Raw genomic sequence first — 17,673 nt, 5'->3', positions numbered from 1 at the left:
TATTGACATTGGTTGAGTGAAAATCCCCAGGGATATGTTCCCTTTTAAGTGGAAATTTTTCCATCGCTGAAGCACAAGAGACAAACAGGCATATCTGAGCTGGATTATACTGTTTATACACCTTTATCAGTGTCTCTTACTTTTAAAGTGGCAAAACCTTTTTATGAGTTAATATAAAGCGGTCAATAGTGGAAATATTTTCTTTTGGATATAATGCTTGGTGATCAGAGAGGTATATAGGCAACTGCTGGCTATAGGTTTTAAGTAAGTTGCCTACATTGCCTGTTGAATGATTGTTGTCAGGTCTACAGTCACAATATTTGTAATTCAATCATCGATCAAAATAATGTGTCAGTTCCGAATGTTATTTTTGCGCCTATTCTACTAGCCTGTTAGCTGCTGAAAATGCTATGCCATTGGTTTATTTCAAATATGTGGAGAATGTATTTAAAATGGAACTTTAAGTTACACATCCTTCACTGAAAATTGTCAGTTGTTTGTGATCCATTAACTCATGAATAGCGCTTAGTAAACCCTGCTCACGTGCAGGCTCATAATAATTCTGTAGTCTACTCGAAATGCTAATTTTTGACACTTTCACAGACAGCTCATCGTTCTTACATAACCTGGAAAATAAGAGAAATCGAAGAAATGTATGCAGTACACTTAAAATGCGTTTGAAATACATGGCAACATAACGGGTCCTCCAAATAAAAAGATTAGTGCGGCGTGTCAAAAAAAAAAAAAAAAAAAAAAAATCCCTTTGCTCCTCTCCGCGCTCCCTTCCGCCGAGCTCCTCCCCTCGGTGCGCGGATCTTCATTTGATCAAATCCTTCAACTTGGACCGCTTCGCCTAGAAGCACTTTTCACAACAGCTCAAGCAGCAGTGCACTCGCGCAACTTGTGAGAAGAGTTCCATTGCCGCACATCAATAACTAAAACGAAAGAGAGAGGGCGAAGAAACGGACTGCACCCCAAGCGTCTGTGTCGACTTAACTAACGATGGAGAGGATACGTTTTTGTCCAATTTGGTACGGTGTTTTTTGCGCCCTATTTTTGTTTTTCCCCGCTTTCATGCCGGTGACCAAGACAGAGATAACTTGCAGGTCATGTCAGCAGACGAATAAGTGGCGTTTACAGGAGTTACTGCTTAAGATGGACATTCATGACTCTGCAACAGGGTCCGGAGGCGAAGTTACCATAAATGGAGACGGGGAAGCATCTTTCGGCTCGTCCGTTGGTGAAAGCGGGGAGCCCGATTGCGCAGCTGAGACTGGCGATTGCTTCGCTGCTGGCGAAGGGAAATATGTTCGCTCAAGGCGAAAACGGAATACAGGCAGGTTTCGCTCTAACGAGGCAATGGCACACGACAAATTGGAGTCAACCTTAAGCCATGGCAAAGTTTACAAGCCCAAAATTAACGGTCACGAACAAACAGGTGTACGGGGAGCGCACATCGTCTCAACTCTCTTGTCGCCTAATAAAAACAGCAAACGGCGAGTGCGTAGGAACACGCTGGAACCCCACAACGGCCCCAATTCATCCCAACCAAATCAAAGTGAAAGGGCGGGTGACCAGCGAGAGAACGGCACGGCGCGGGCAGCACGCAGAGCACCTCGGTCTGAGTTGAGGTGGAATAAGGAGGACAGGAAAGCAGCCAGTGCCAGACAGGAAGAGCTGAAACTTACTAGCTCTACCTTCGCCCTGACCGGAGACTCCGCTCATAACCAAGCCATGGTGCACTGGTCTGGTCAAAACAGCAGCGTAAGTAAATGAGTTACTTTAATCTTGTCTGTCGGCCGAGGAGCGGTATGGAGTTGAAGAATTACTTTAACGTCAAGCACACCGCGCTGCAGATTTTAACCAGCAGTGTAGTCTGTTATATGTAGGTGTGAAGTGCGCGTGTGCACTGTGTGTGTGTGTGTGTGTGTGTGTGTGTGTGTGTGTGCGCGCGCGCGCGCGCTCCCGCGCGTGTATGGGAGGGGGTGAGAAGATTCGGGCGCTAGTGTTATATGTCCCACTGCGATTTATTTTCGATTTGACAAGTAGAGCACCTTAAACCTTTTATCATTTTTGTATGCAGCCGAATCAAACGTAGCAACAAGAAATACATGCCTTTATTTTCGATATTGCAGTCGTCCTGCATTCTGAGCGAGGTAATGCTTCTTTATTGGTGCTGTCCAACGGCTGCTTGTAGTTCGTTCTAGATTAGGTATCAGTCAGTCATTCAGTGGGTTAATTTATTCACATCCGTTCAATTCATCCTGACTTACGGAAAGCATCAGACAACGTTTTTCTAGAGTAGGTATGTTGACATGTACCAACTTGTTAAATAATACATATTTTTATGTGTCAGAGCATTTAACACAGAGCAAGATCTCATGCATGTCCACTGATTTTTGACTAACAAGTATTTTATTGTTTATTTCTACTTTTGGGATTATTGAGGTACCCTGCTATTGCTTATAGGTTTGACCTCTGACTAGTGATCACACTGTAACTTCTTTGACCTTTACTAACATCTTTTAGCTATTGCTGTAGGATTCTAACATAGTTTATGCCACATCTCCATCGTCCATGAGCATCCAAACTGTAAAGATACGCAGCTTAACCACCAGAAATTTCAGACAGTTTGCTTGCTCTTACAGTACGGTCTCTCTGTCAATTTTTTTTTCAACGTTGAGATGTCCGTGCTTATGGGGTAGATTCAAGGTCATCGAACCCTCTTTTTAAGCACCTTGTTTATTTAAAGTGAGTCTCAGTCCTACAGTCAAGGGGCTTAGTTCAGATCTGTGGTAAGAGCTCACCAAACGTATCACCTTCGCCTTTCACCAGCTGCAGAACTCAGTGCTCGCTTCTCAGCGGTCTAAAGCCTCACTGCCATTGTTGTTGCACCTTTTAATTGAATTTTCCCACCACTGCACTGTGAATAGAGGGATTCAATAGTGGAAGTTTTATCGGACCGGTCTCCCACCCCCGCCATCTTAGTGTGCGAGACATAGATGGGAAGCGCACAATGGAGTGAATAAAAAGGGACTTCTTGTTAAATAGGCAGTCCTGTTACAGAGGATAATGGGTAGGAGAGAGATGCAGGAAGTATTACGGGCTGCACGGATGCACCGCAAAACAAAAGACGCGGTTCTTAATGGCCGCGTCCCGCGTGAATGTAAATGAGGACTAATGGAGGGGTAAAGCCTCTGGGTGTTTATGTAAACATCGCAACTGTTTATGTACTAGTGCAGGGAGGCAAAAGTGTGCGCGCAGCGGCTCCAGCTCAGTCCATCTGCAGCTCACGGTGGGGTCCGGCAGCTGCTTTCACCCCGTGGTACATCCACAGCGCTCGCGCGCACACGCTTGCGCTGGGCCAGATGGAACACATGCGTGAAGATGCCCAGGAGGAGTGTTTCTCTCCACAGATTCCACTGCACACTGTCACACTGAATCTAGAAGGACTCGCTGACCAGAAGTTGAATTGTCGTGTGCTTCCCCCCCCCCCCAAAGTTAATCTTTTAATAATTGCAGATTGTTACTTTCATTTTGAAATGCTGAAAGTATAGGTTAAGATGTGCCAGAGCACATACATCTTTAGTGCTTTTCCCCTGTGACAGCCAGGGTTTTATGCATGTCTTAAGGTATTTCCCCCATCCCCAATCGCTGTTAAACTATGCGTGCACCGGTTTAACGGTGTTAATATAACATTAGTGATTTTGTCATATTATCTGAATATGTAATATTGATCCCACAATGCTGACAAGTCGGAAGAAAGGGGCGTAGTCTTCACAGGCAGGGAGACGCATATATCTCTGGACTGGGTTTGGCTGATTAAACGTGGGAGGTGAAGCAGGGTTTTTGTCCATTGCGGGCAAATAATGTAAAGGTGATCACGTGAAGTTCACCTCAACGCCGTGAATCGCGTTACCAACACCAGCTGTCACACAAACGAGAACGGCTCACGGCATCATGGCGCCAACGTCTATTTCGGGCCGCTTTTGGCGTGTAAGCTGGAAGCGCCGAAAGAACGAGAGAGACCAGGTCTGATGCCGCAAAGCTAAAAATGTGCCTAATTGGATAGTTTGAAAGGAGCTGTCGTCTGCAGTCAGCACAGCTCCAAACGTTCAAACTAGCGCTAGACATGAAGGTGCTTCGCCGAGTGCAAACGATAGAAGTTAACGAGCTGTTACTAGGGACACTTTCTTTAATGTCCTGGTGACATCAGCTGACCCAGACGACTACTGGACTTGCCTTTCGTCTTTACACTTGGGCAAGCGCTCTCGCTTATAGAATAATCGGACACAGCTGTTATAAAATAATACAATAAAAGCGATTTTGTTTTTAACCCAGTTGCTTGAACTCGTTTACTAAAAGTGGAAATAAATAATTATCTCAACAGAATAACTTTTTATTTTATTTTTATTTTTCTAAAATTTAATTTAAAAAACTGTGGTGCCATAGTTGTGCCCTTGCAAAAACTTTTGTTTCAGACTATAGCCGATTTCCTGAACATAAATAAACAAGCAAACAGAAATAACGGAAAAAGCAAGGCATAAGAAAAGCAGCACTGGGTGGCGGGTTAAGGGCACGAGCGTCGCATTTTCTCATATAAATGGGAGCTCGCAAAGTATTCGGCAAACAGTGGAAATGAAGACAAATATCACTAGAGGTCCTGGCTGGATAGAAAGGACAACCACCAGATATTTTCTCTTGAAAATAATTTGGATTTATATATTTGTTTGTTTATTTATTTAAGATACATATTCAAGATACATCTTTGCATGACTGTTTGACATCAATCTTTCCCCAGTTTGAGTGCTGCCTAAGCATTCAGCAACGTGGGTTTCAAAACATTTTTTAAAAACTCATAAATTAGAATGGTACCTTTCTCAACCATTGTGGCATTCAGTGTACTACATACAAGTACTTCTTACTTATAAATCTATTAATTTTATTATTATATAGATGAAAAGTAGATGAGGGAGGTGAAGTTGAGTTTTGTTGCTGTTATTGTTCACACATCACTTCTTCATCTGCTGGGAATTGAAGGAACGGTATTATGGGTGAACTGAGTATGTCAAGAAGTACATAAAGTTACCTCTATGTCACTCTTATTAAAGCAGTAAGTGAAGTGTTCAGATCGGCGCTGTCTGGTCATACCGCTGTGATGAGCCAGATTTTGCTGGGGCTTATTGGCTCAGGGATTTGCTGTCGGTTGAGGAGGAAGGTCGAATGCAGGTGAGTGTGCAGAGGTGAAGCTAACACGCTGTCACAGACTGCTGGAGGCAAGCGCCCACTGGTTTGGAGCATTTTTATTTTACCACTACATTTACGTTTTGCTATTTTGGCGTTACATTTAGGTTGTTGTCTCCGTCTCTGCATACGCCTCTCCACTCCTGATTGATCCTCTGGCTCCGCCCTGAAACTGCCCCCTTCTCACCACTTGCACTTGGGTGTTGTTACATATGTCACTGCTGTCTATATATAGACCCTTTTTTCCCCTGGTGTTTAGCTCCTAGTTTCCTTGTTTACTTTTGTGTTCTATGTTCAGTGTTCAGTGCTCCCCGCTTTATAATGATGGATTTGCCTACAATGCCCTTGTCTTCCTGAGATCTGATTTGAGTCTATCCGAAAAGTCCTAATAAGCCAAACGCATGCTGACCTCCTCCTGCTGAGGCTTGTTATAAGCTGAAACCGAGCACCCTCTGCCTCTGATTGTTGTCTCAGCAACTACACCGAAGGGCAAACGCTCAGCCAACATGAATTTCTAGGATGGCATGGACAATTCAGGTTAATTATCAAAAGGAATAAAGCAGAAATTGTCATGATTTCCAAAGGCAGACGGCAGGACCCAAGACCCCAATGCAAACGGTTTTCCCCAAATAACAGCCAGGCTGTGTGCCATCTCCTTCGTCCCCTCTCCCTCCAAAGCCATCAATGCTTGGTGCCAGCCGGCTCATCGCCGAAGCCCGTGCCAGCCATGCCATCCACGATCTCCTCATCATTGCCCCGAGCCCACTGTTTTGGCCCACTCTTCATGTTCTAAGATAATTGCGACCCAGCGGGCGTACCGGGTCGCGGGGCAATTGCCCGCAGGCCCGGACAGGGTCCGACGTGCCTTGCCCCTGTCGCACAGCAACACAGCACCCATCTGCCACTCAACCCACAGCTCCCCCGGTTGACTCGGACCCTCATCCGGCTCCAACTCTCCAGCCGAACGGAGTCAGCTGCTACGCGGGCAGCCCGGACCCTCTGAGAAAAAGGTCATGTAACCAAAGGCACAATTTAGCAGCAGCCTTGGATAAGACCCAGGTGTTGTGTGGCATTTTCTTCAGCGCGATTCGTCCCAGTACGTGGAGACAGCCTCCATTCAAAATTAAATGCCACCTCGTTTTTCAGCCACGGCACATAATTGTAAAGCAGACGTATGGCTTAACGTCTGACTGCGCTAAAGGTGTGGCTTTCATTCAGGCAGGTTCGGAAGCCACTACGCCTGGAAACGATTATTGAGGTCACAGCTATGTGTGATGACTTCACACAAGGTTTTATGACAGACCCACTTTAGTGATGGTCCTCTTGCTGCCCTCAGTCCCTGTGGGCAGGTGTATTGTTGTCTGAGGATGTGAATAAGGTGAGAATTGAGTCTGGATATAAAGCTAAGGAAGTAAAGAGTAGTATGAAAAATTGTTCATACAGAGATCATGAAAAATTGAAAAGGCAGGTGTTTCAACACAGGATTCTTAGGAATTCAAATGAGCTTGACCGACCACAACATTTTAACTGATTTATATTAATATAATACACAGGTAATTCACTGCTGCTTTTTCCCTATTGACCATCTTCAAAACAAACAAACAAACAAACAAAAATCCAGTTAGGATTTTCACTTGAGGCAGGAAGATTATTCCCCTCATGTTGACCCACAAAGGAGTTATTTCCTCTATTAGTTCAGCTCATATCAGGAATTTCTTCTAAAAAAGACTCTTTAATCCGTAATGGACATTTGTATTGGCTAGAAGCCAGGAATCTCATTTCCCAAGTGTTAACCTTCCAAGAGGGTGCTGAGAGCAACAAAAAGCATTCAGCCCCCCAAGGAAGGCCCAGGATTAGCGTTCGCGAGACTCACTTCTTCCCACTACGCTGTACAGAGCAGGGCAATTATTTTCCAGCCTGCTCTGTGTCTGAAGCACAACTGTATGGCCCTGGCATGCAGGGGACTGGCTAAATTGCAGTGTGGGAAAGTGGCGATGTGTAGCAGCACATCCGAGCACTGTAACTCAGAGCTCCACTCTATCCAAGATTCCAGCATAGACAGCGCTGCTTTGTGATGTGTGAATGTGTACAAGTAGCGTTCCAGACTTCACACAGTTAAATTCTGCCTTCTGGGTTTAACTTTGATCACCCATATTCTGCTTGGTTTTATACAGGCATATGGACTATTGCTAATAAAAGTATAAGGTCCTGGTTTACACTTGAAGGGCAGGAAGATGTAATTGGGTAGATTTTAGCTTGAGTCTCAAACAAAAGGGCATGTCTGTAAATAAAGTGCACTTTGGAAAATAAAAGCCAGAAAATCAAAGCGTTGACATTTCAGAGTGAAGAAACTTATAATATTTGGCAGTAGTGATGATGAGCTTATTCTGCCATCATTGCTTTAGTGGATGGGACGGACCTTCAAAGAGTGGGTGTTTGTCCTCTGGTGTTTGAACAAAGAGCTTGGGTGTTTATCAGGAGTTCAGTTAAAGATCAATTAGGACTGATTTTGTAACAGTGGGATAGCCCAGAACGATGCTAAATGTGCTAAGAAATCTCTAGGTATGTGCTAAATAGTCGAGTGGCTCTAATTTTGTGAAGTAGAGAAAACAAACATGAAAAACAAACACACACACATACACACACACACACACACACACACACACACACACAAAACGTCTTTACTTAAGTCTATAATTTAAAATATAAATCAAATGCAAGAATTGTCCTGTAATTATAATTTTACACAGCATAGTCCACAGTAGAAAATCTTTATGGATAAATAAAACACCTTTTCCACCAGATGTCCTGGCTTTCAAATAATGTATGCATGGAAAAGCATTTTGAATGATGTTTTTGCTTTCACCTTTGGGAAAACCAGAGTGTGAAAACCCCTAATGACCCATCTGTGTACATGTCCAAGACTCCCAAATAAAAACACAACCAAAGAAATTTATAGCCACATTTACTGATTGACTGTACAAGTGGCTGATACTTCAGAACACACACACACACACACACACACACACACACACACACACACTCGCGCATTTACATTTTTACATTTATGGAATTTAGCAGATGTTGTTATCCAGAGCGACTTACAAAAGTGCTTTGTCATCTACTCATACAGTGCAGCCTAGCCAGTACAGTAGGTTAGAGTCCAAGATCCCATTGAACTAGGACACTCCTAGACCCAGGAGTCAATGTTGATACCTGGAAAGAATTACAAAATGAGCACAATACAATACCGAATAACAACAGCACACACATACCACACACGGATACGGTTCACTGTGGAATGCGCTGTAAGACCCACAGCAATATCATGCATGGATATACTGATTTCTATTTCTCGGAGGCGGAAAATGTAATTATTTGGGCCTGTTTACAGAGCATCCATAAGGATCAGTCACAGGGAGAGGAACAATTCCTTCCCTCTTTAATTAAAAGATATTTGCTTTGCTGTGCATACCAAGTAGAATGTTTGAAGTGAGTAATGGTGTAATGGCAAACATTAAAAATGATTCCAGTGGTGGGTGCATCTTTTTAATTTGGGTATGGTCATTAATTGCCATTTTCCTCCTATTTGTTCATGGCGGAGGGGTCCCATCCTTTGGGTTGCCATGTAATGGGCAAGACAGAGTGAAGCAAACAGTATTTCTGCAGACAGGTTTATCTTGAGCTTATAATATTTGGTGATATATTTACAAATTGATGAAACTTTTAAATTAGTATGAAAAAAGTCAGCAGATAACTATTTTAGAAAACCGGTGCTATTGTCATGTGTAACGGTTGGTGCACATCTACTGTAGTGACCAATCAGAGAGTAGGCCCTTGACAACCTTTGACCTTGTTCTGTAGGGTACTGTCTCAAGTCAGCTGCTGAAGCTTGGCACTTCGATCACAGTGGAGAACAGATCTAAACCAAGGTCTTAATAGAAGCTCCACACCAACGCTTGTGTGTCTGGTCCATCTGTACTTGTTAGGTCAGGAATGACAGGTAGTAGGGTGAGACTTTTGGTATCGATACAGAGTGTCACCGGTACCATACAAACTTGAGCACAGGAAAGTGTATGGATTACTGTTTAGCCTGTATATATCATTTCAAATAGCAAAAAAGCAGGATTGACTTTCCTTCAATGTAGTGTTATATGTGTATGTGGTCTCAGTCTTTGTATTGAACTTTTATTGTACATTTATTCCTTGCATAATACATGTTCTTGTCCTTTTCTACGAAGTTAAATTAATAAATTTGGCGAATAAAGTGATTCTTATGCTAACAAACTGCTTGCTTGGTTATTTTTTAGAAACAACTTGGATTGCATTAGCAGCCAGTTTCTGCACTGAGAGATTTCCTTTGGCCAGGCTCATATTCTTCTACTGCATGGTAGTAAAACTCAGTGACCCAGTTCACATGGTTAACTATGAGAGGGAAATTAGCAACGTGAGCTTGAACTGATCAAAGGTATGAGCTGGTTCTGGTCCTGGGTACAAACAGAGATGTTCTCGGCTCACACTTCTCACACTTCTCTGCTAGATTGGTTTTTGTCCACACTCGATATTGGTGACCTGCATCATGCGAAATATTCTCCTTAGTTGTCTGGATCGTCTCCAAATAGCCCACAGATTATAGCTCAGGAATTACTATGTACTTTTGTTCATTCTTTTAAAGGAGCCAGAACTGACCTCGCTTCTTTTCATTCATTCTTTAAAAGAGTGCCTTTTCATTCATTCTTCACCTGAATGCTTTGAAGATTGCCAGGAAAGGAAAGAAGACTGCTCTTGCACAAACGACATTTTATTCCACAATCTAAGTTGACGTACCAAAGCTTGTTGAAAAGATATATTATTAAGACCCCCGTTGCTCCTTCAGCAGTATTACACCTGCAAATCACTGTCACGTTGAAATAGCTGCTTTTGCAGCCTTTTAGTATTTGAATTAAATGTTTGAATACTTAAACATGTTTTGACAGTTCCAACCCATTCTAGGACGTAGAGTGTAATGAGAACCTAGAGCCAACATGGTGTTAGAGGTGGGCAACTGTCTGTCAGAAACAAACGGAAGCTGTAGAGTGTGTGACATATTAAAGGCAGGTAAGAATTAATACATTAAATAAAATAGGCAGGAAAGCATTTCTTCCTGTGAACCTCAACAATCGGAGCACACCAAGTTGGGTTTGGTTCTCGCATGATCGGTGCCTCCTGTGAATTTTTCCCTTTCGTTCTTGACAGATAAAGTGCCCCTGTTCCTCTCCAGCAGACAGACTGATGGTCAGAGGCTGGCCGAGGTACAGAGAAGATCCGCATAATGTGCTTCCTCTGAGATCCAAACCCCCCACTTTCCCTCCCCAGTAACTCAGATTGACGGGGTGATTGTCAGCCGTGGCGAGCCGAGGGTCTCCTTGCCCCGAAATGCAGTGAAGGGGGGAAAAAAGGCCCATCTCAGCCCTTCTTGGCCACAGATGGGCTGCTGGGTGCATTTCTAAGGGACAAATTGAATCTTGTGCAATCTGTAACCCTTAGGAATATGAGTGAAGGAACAGATGAAAATGCTGTTTCAATGGCCGAGCCACAGCCGTGAAACAGATGAGACGTTCAGCTGAGATAATTGAGAAGCTTCGAGAGAAACAGCTTAAGCAGGGCTGTCCTTTTGACCGTGGCAGAAGGCCGCGCTAAGCGACAAGATGCCAGTGTTTTATAGGATCAGCGTGGGATATTATGTTAAATTAGTGGGAAGTTATCAGCATACGGTATATCGTGTTCATGCTGATTTGAAGGAGGGAACTAATTCATTTTCTGTTTAGTAGAAAATCCATCTAAAAACGCATTAACAAGATCTGGGATAATTGTGAGAACTAAGATGAGGAAAAATGTAAATAACAGTGTGCTAAGTTTCTCCCTCAAGTCCCTTAAAAACTATTTCGTATAAATCTATATGCTTAAAAACACTATTAACCGGTCCCGCCATTAAATGAACTCTCCATAGCAAGTATGTAGTGATCACTGCAGCACAGTGGGCAAAGATCAGTGCAAACCTCGATTAGTGCTATAGAGGCACTGATGCCGCGCTTGACAATGTGGGCTTGCAGTATTGATCATCATCATCAACGTCCTGCTCACCCTCATCAAAAACCAGCTGTTCAGGTCCTGTGAACAAAACACCGACACACTCGCAAACCAGTGAATATTTATCCCACCTCGGCTGCTGCCACTGGTGTCCCTAGAGAGGGGTGCATGGAAAACTGGTGGTAAAACATGTGCTTGTACACAAAGTGAACCGTGCACATGCAGCTTGGATATTGCATGCCCCAGACCGGACGGCAGATCACGTGGGTGTTGTCTTATTAATTACCCCTCTGAGGTTGTACCCACCAGGACCTCCTCACCCTTCAATTCCCCAACATATACTTCCTGCCTGTGCCCACTGTCTGTCCCCCCTCCATCAGCACAGACGGAGGCATTTGGTATTTAAAAAAATTAGTGAGGAACATCATGTTCTGTATAAAAACGAAAATGTGCGAGTGTGATGAAAATGAAGCAGGATCTGACGGCTCAAGCGCTCTGGCGGTTCTGCCGGAGCCTTGTCTTTGAACAGTAATGTTTAAGGAAGATATCAAATCCCTACCATCCCCACAGGCTCGTTCAAGCAGATAGAGAACGTTGGGTGGAAGTTAACAAATTAAACAGAAAACCCCGTAAAACAGTGAAGGTATGCTGGGAACATTAAACTCACTACACCCTATAAAATGCACACACATATACACCCCCTCACACACACAATTAAATATAGAAACAATTAAATTAATTAATAAATAAATACCCATTTAACTTTATTTCTAGAAGTATAGATTTCTTTTAAAGCAGTTAGCTGCCATTTGTCTATGCCAGTACCAATACGAATTGCAATAGGTACGCAATGCTAAAGGGTGCACTTAAACTTGTATTGCAAGACTTCACTCTTCGCCGTCTCAGATGTGCTCGTTCCCGACCTCACTCCACAAAAGTAACGGCCAGTCAACAAGGCTGAGAGCTACAGGGAGGAGTTAAAACCCAGGCTGAAACGATTTAACGCATCCACAAAATAGTTTAAGGCGAGCAAGGGATCGATCCATTGATCGTCATTTTTTACGAGGTACATGATGCCGTCCTGAGATCCAGTACAAAAGAAAAAGAACAAAGAGGGAGAGAGAGAGAGAGAGAGAGAGAGAGAGAGAGGTAGATTATGGATGGTGTGTGTTTGCGTGTGCATTTATATGTATTTATAAGAGACAAGGTGCGCGCTACAGCACCAGAGTGCATGGAAAAGGATAATCAGTCCTGCAGGTGTAATTGACGCCTTCTTGAGTTGTTATTCACATACAGCATTTCCATTCATTCTGCACTCACCATGCATCGTAAACCAGCCAGCCCTGCCGTGGTTTCTCTGGTCCAAATGGCTTGAAAGCTGAACGCCTAGATTTTGCTCCGTGGACGTTTTTAATCAATGGTGCGGGGACGAAAGAAGTGCTTTGTAGTAACTCAAAGTCTTTTTTTCAGTGTGCGTCACCGAAACTAGGCTCATGTAACAGAAAAAAAAACCACACGGCCTTTTTTAAGAGAGCAGGCTTAAAACATCATCTCTATAGCTTATGTTTACAAATTCATTCTTAAATTCATTCTTAAATTAAATTACTGTTCAGGTTCTGAAGTCTATTAACTGATTGAATAAAGCATTATTAATAATAAATAACAGTTGATAAAGAAATAAAAGATTCCATTGAAAATCATCAAACAGCTGCCATGTTGAGCTATAAGTCTTTACTTGCTGAACGTATAACATATCAAAGCCAGGTGTGAATTGAATAAATCATGCTGAAAAGTGTTTGTTCCCCCTTTTGGATCCCGAGTCTCCTGTACATAGTCGGCCTCTCCTTCCAGTCGTCATTTAATTTTTGACAGCGGAGGAACTACAGTCACTCTTCAGTGCGGTGGGTAGCGTAGCGCTAGTGCGCAGGAAGAAGCGGTGGGCCAAGGGACGCGTCAGGCTTTGGCACTGCCCATCTGCGTGAAACGTCTTTGAAACGGTGCGGAGGAGATGGATGAAGACATCTGGCAGTCCCTGCTGCATCTGCCGATGTCCAAACACGTTTACCTAAGCGATCTCATCGGCACTAGCCGACTGCGGTATTCTTACCCTGGGCTTTGATCAAGCACGTGTCACCCTGCTCTTGGCAGCACTGGGTAATTTGGGGTTGATTATCTTCCTTAACCAGTCATTTATTTCAGGGCTACGACAGGCTCAGGCCTAATCTGACTGCACAACGACTGCTGAGGTTTCGCAGCTTTGGAGAGGAATCGGGTTGCTATAATGCATCAGCAGGAAATATATAATGATGTTCTAAACATGGAAATGTGCTTGGTAACAAGAGATCTAAGTTTTACTGCTAATGACACGCATCCGAGGAGCTGATCAAAGGTATGAGATAATTACAGTTGTCTTTGCCTACCCTCATCGCTCCTCCCATCAGTTTTCATTTCCACTGACCTAATGGTGTTGCATATTAAAGGATGGACTGGGGAATAAAGGTGGCACTAATGAGTGTCGTCGTCCCCCCCCCCCCCCAACACACACACAGACTTCGCTTTAATCACCCCACCCCCCACCATTATGCATACACACACACAACTCTTTTTCGCTGTAATTTATATGTAAAGTAGAGGGGGACGTGCAGGTGGTGGAATGATGAATTGGATAGAGCTTGGAACACAACAGGCCCCCACTGATCATTAGGTCCTTGCTTGAGGATGGGAAGTGATCGAACCAACCACTTCACTCTCCGTGGCAACAGGTAGGACCTCCACCCATCATCCTCTACGGAACATGTCACCAGAGAGGAGCACATAAAAGCCCCCCACCACCACCACCACTGTCCACAGCCCAGTTGTGGCCAGTCCGATATTGTCACTTTGCACTCCTGAGCACCTATCCCCTCTTGGCTCCGGCTGGAAGCTCCAAGATAGCAGTAACCTTTTTTAGCGAGTTCCGCAGGTTGACGCCAGCTAATGGGAATGTACAGCTAAATGGCATGCAACCCCGTGTCATTTCACACCTTCATCCTTTGCATTGTTCCCTTCGAGCTGGACAGCATGGGCGGGTCATGCACCATGAAGCCTCTGTATCGAGCTACCCAGGCTTCCCCAGTCCCCCAGTGGAGCAGACTTTGGTGCAACTCTGCATTATTCATTGATTTGTCCAATTCATCATCTACTGAAACCAGGGATTGCTAAGCTTACACTGCACTGGCAGATGTGTCATTTGAGTGGCAATTGAGTTCAGCAATTTGAGGAAAAAGAAAAATACTTAGAGCTAATGATAAAATCAGAGGTGCTCACAGAGGTGTTTGGAACACTGTCACTTTGATGAAAGCATGATGGTGAAAGTTAATCTTAGTTCAGTGCTGAGCCCTCTTCTTATAGAATTAAAAAAAAAAAGTCTTATGGCTATTAATACTGTGCTATGTAAAATAAAAATACTATAAATGAGAATAAAAGATCAAATAGCCAGTTACTTTAAAGAGATTGTTCAATTCCAGCCCAGCTGGTGAGGCCAGCCATTGGACCTCTTTGAATGCTATATGTGAGACTGATAATACATCCTGTGTTTGTCTTGACAACTATAGCCTAGTTTTCAGTGGTGAATCATCATCGGAAATTTTTAGGAATCGAAAGTCTTAGGCTAAACATAGGCTACATCTGGGTTTGGGAAATTGGCCCTTAGACTGATTTTTGACATCTGATATGTGAATACCTCAGATTCATATCTGCATGACAGCTTGAGCAACACACACACTAAAAATCAATATAAATGGCATATATTACATAAGACAGAGAGATGGTCTTTAAATGGAGAGAAAGAATATTAATTTAAATGAAAAAAATGCACTTTTGATTGGCTCTTTGGCTTGTGGGTGATCAGCATGGTGGATGTTCCATCCTCTGATTTGCCTGCTGCCCTCTGCTGCTTCCTGGGCAGTGTCAGCAGGCACTGCTGCCCATTCCCCTTCACCCACCACTGCCCCTCATCTCCAGGGTGCTGCCATCCTGACTCCGCACCCGTCTGAATGGCACTCTCCAGACCCCGCCTGGCACCTGGCCAAGGCTTCTGTGCCAGGGCCGGCCCGCCACCCACAGAGAAACCCTAGCCCAGGTAGCGCCATTCTCCAAGCAGATGGCACTGCGGCTGCGGGTGGGAGGGTGATGCAAGACCCAGGAGTAATAAAAAAAACTCTCCAAAACCCACACAGGCCCAATGAGCAGGTGGAGAGCCTGAAATGATACATGACTGATTTGATAACCTGCGATGGACATTTGACACGCCACAATAAAATGTTTAGCACCGCCGCACTTTTTAAAAGCTTGATGTAATACAGGGGAAAGACAAACTTGTTACTAAAATATAGATTACAGTTTGTTGCAAGCTACTTTGATGCCATTCAAAGACAAAAAAAAAAGAACTAATCCCAGATGAAGTGCTACATTTAGAATATCTCACTCTAACCCACCTGGCCATTCTCTTTTGGGTCATTGTTCGCCCTGAACTTTTCTTAGGCCAATAATGATATGCTATACTGCTGCGTAAGCTGCCTGAACACTAAGAAGGCCGCCAGGACTGTTTCTGAGCAATCCTGCTTGGGCATGAATTATTATTTTCTGTATCGGCGTGTCCATGATCCTTGAGGTCCAGTCAGCAGGGTCCTTTTCCGCGCTGACTCCTACCACTGCTGGAGCAAGTCAGTGGATGGCTGAAGGCTGTCGGTCACTCGGCCGCCCTTCCGCTGCCTGATTGCTGTAAATCAGGACATGGATAATCAAATGGAGAAAAAATAGGGAGCGAGAGAGAGAGAGAGAGACGGGGGGGGGGGGATAGAGACAAAAAGCAGAGAGAGAGGCCTAGAGCAAGATGACCATGGTACTCTTCCACATAATGCGCCTGTTCTTTTCGATGGCAAAGGGCTCAAACTCATGCTGGACACGCGTGAGTCCACCCCAGGCTCTGCTTGGGAGAGAACGTGGCATCTGGCGGCAGCCGGGGAATGGCAGTGGCAGGAGCTGTGAAAAGTCAAGCAAGAGAGATTGTCACTTTAGATAGCATATGCAACTTTAACAAATGAGGCAGATCGGCAAGATATCTTCATATTGGGGAAGGAGGGACATTAAAAGGCTTACAAGGGCTTCAAGCATGTTCCTTAATCTACCAATCTTCGATAAGCTGATATTTGTGTAACATATATGGTTCTTGGGCAAACTGCACTGGGTACTGCCCTTAAAAATCAAGATGCAAAAACTTGCTCATCTCACATGTGCCTCTAGTGGAGGTCATGACACTATTCCTGTGAGTCTGATAGTGAGGACTTTTCACTTGCTCCGCACGTGTCCTCTGTCTGTGTGTTTGAGATCTGTCTTTGCTAATGGTCCCCGGCGGAGGCGCCGTAGATCGCTGTAAACAACAGCGAGGAGATGAGAGGAGACCTAGAGGTACGCTTCTGGGAGAAGGGCCCAAAGAAGTCCCTCCACGACCCGCCTCCACGCCCAACTCCTCACCCTGCATCTGACTGCACACCTGGCACCTCGCGCCCAACCCTCCCACCTCTTTTACCGAGGAGGAGAAGGAGCAGAACAGAGAGGGGGAGAAAAAATAGAAGGGGACAGGAAGGATGTTTGCGTAGTGTGCCGTCATCCCCCAGCCCCCCAGCGGGCATCTTCTTCTCTTAACTGTCAGTGCCTGACTGAATCGGGTTAGGCGCCGGCGCGGGGGGGATGCGACAGAGGTGGCCGCAGGCGAGGATGACGGTGCGGCTGTCGGGCCCGGTCGTGAGGAGCCGACACTTCCAAACGAGGGGGGAGGGAAGGGGTGGGGGCAACCCAGGAGATCGGTAACAGTCGTCGTGACGGCTTGTGAGCGCAGCTGCAATGCAGGGCACGAACTGCCGCGCGAAGCATTTATGACGCAGAGGAACCTTTTTTCCAGCTCTGAGAGATGGGGATCTGACTATGAGATGTTACAGAGCTGCCGCTCCCACCAAGTTACATGGTTAGCTGGTACTGAATAAAATATGCATGTTAATTTGAAAATTAAATATTACATTCAAGTCTCAGCGGGAAGACTCAAGAGGTTAAAGCGTTATATTTTTGTATAAGATGTCATGCTGTGCGCAATCGTTTAAATAACTCAGGTGCCGGACAGAAGGCGGGCCTTGTCAAGACAAAGGAAAAGGCATTTTTAAGGCAGGGTGTAAAGAAGGCGTTATCCCTGCTTCGCTGACGGCAACGGTGTTGGCATTGTGGGAAACCGAGCAGTGCACCAGCAGAAGGCGAGGCTGGGCTGCTTGAGAGATACAGCAGAGCTGGGGAGACACCACACTCAGTTCTCTACAACACACACGCGCA

At 44.6% G+C, this 17,673-nt stretch overlaps 1 protein-coding gene across 4 annotated transcripts in view; it reads left to right on the top strand.

The window, feature by feature from the left end:
* Window positions 1–846: 846 nt before the first annotated feature.
* Window positions 847–17,673, top strand: part of sorcs1 (sortilin-related VPS10 domain containing receptor 1) — a 119,004-nt gene continuing 102,177 nt past the window's right edge. For all 4 annotated transcript variants that reach the window (XR_014118157.1, XM_081700990.1, XM_027008405.3 and 1 more), the window contains exon 1: window positions 847–1,764. Coding sequence is in view for 3 of the 4 variants with exons in the window: in XM_081700990.1 (XP_081557116.1) it covers window positions 1,003–1,764 (762 nt within the window). In the remaining variant the exon portion in view is untranslated. The remainder of the gene's footprint in view (window positions 1,765–17,673) is intronic.

This window comes from Electrophorus electricus, chromosome 18 (assembly GCF_041902795.1).
Source record: "Electrophorus electricus isolate QZ-2024a chromosome 18, ASM4190279v1, whole genome shotgun sequence".
Lineage (NCBI taxonomy): Eukaryota > Metazoa > Chordata > Actinopteri > Gymnotiformes > Gymnotidae > Electrophorus > Electrophorus electricus.
Note: the sequence above shows the minus strand (reverse complement) of the source record. Positions and strands in the feature narration are given on the sequence as shown.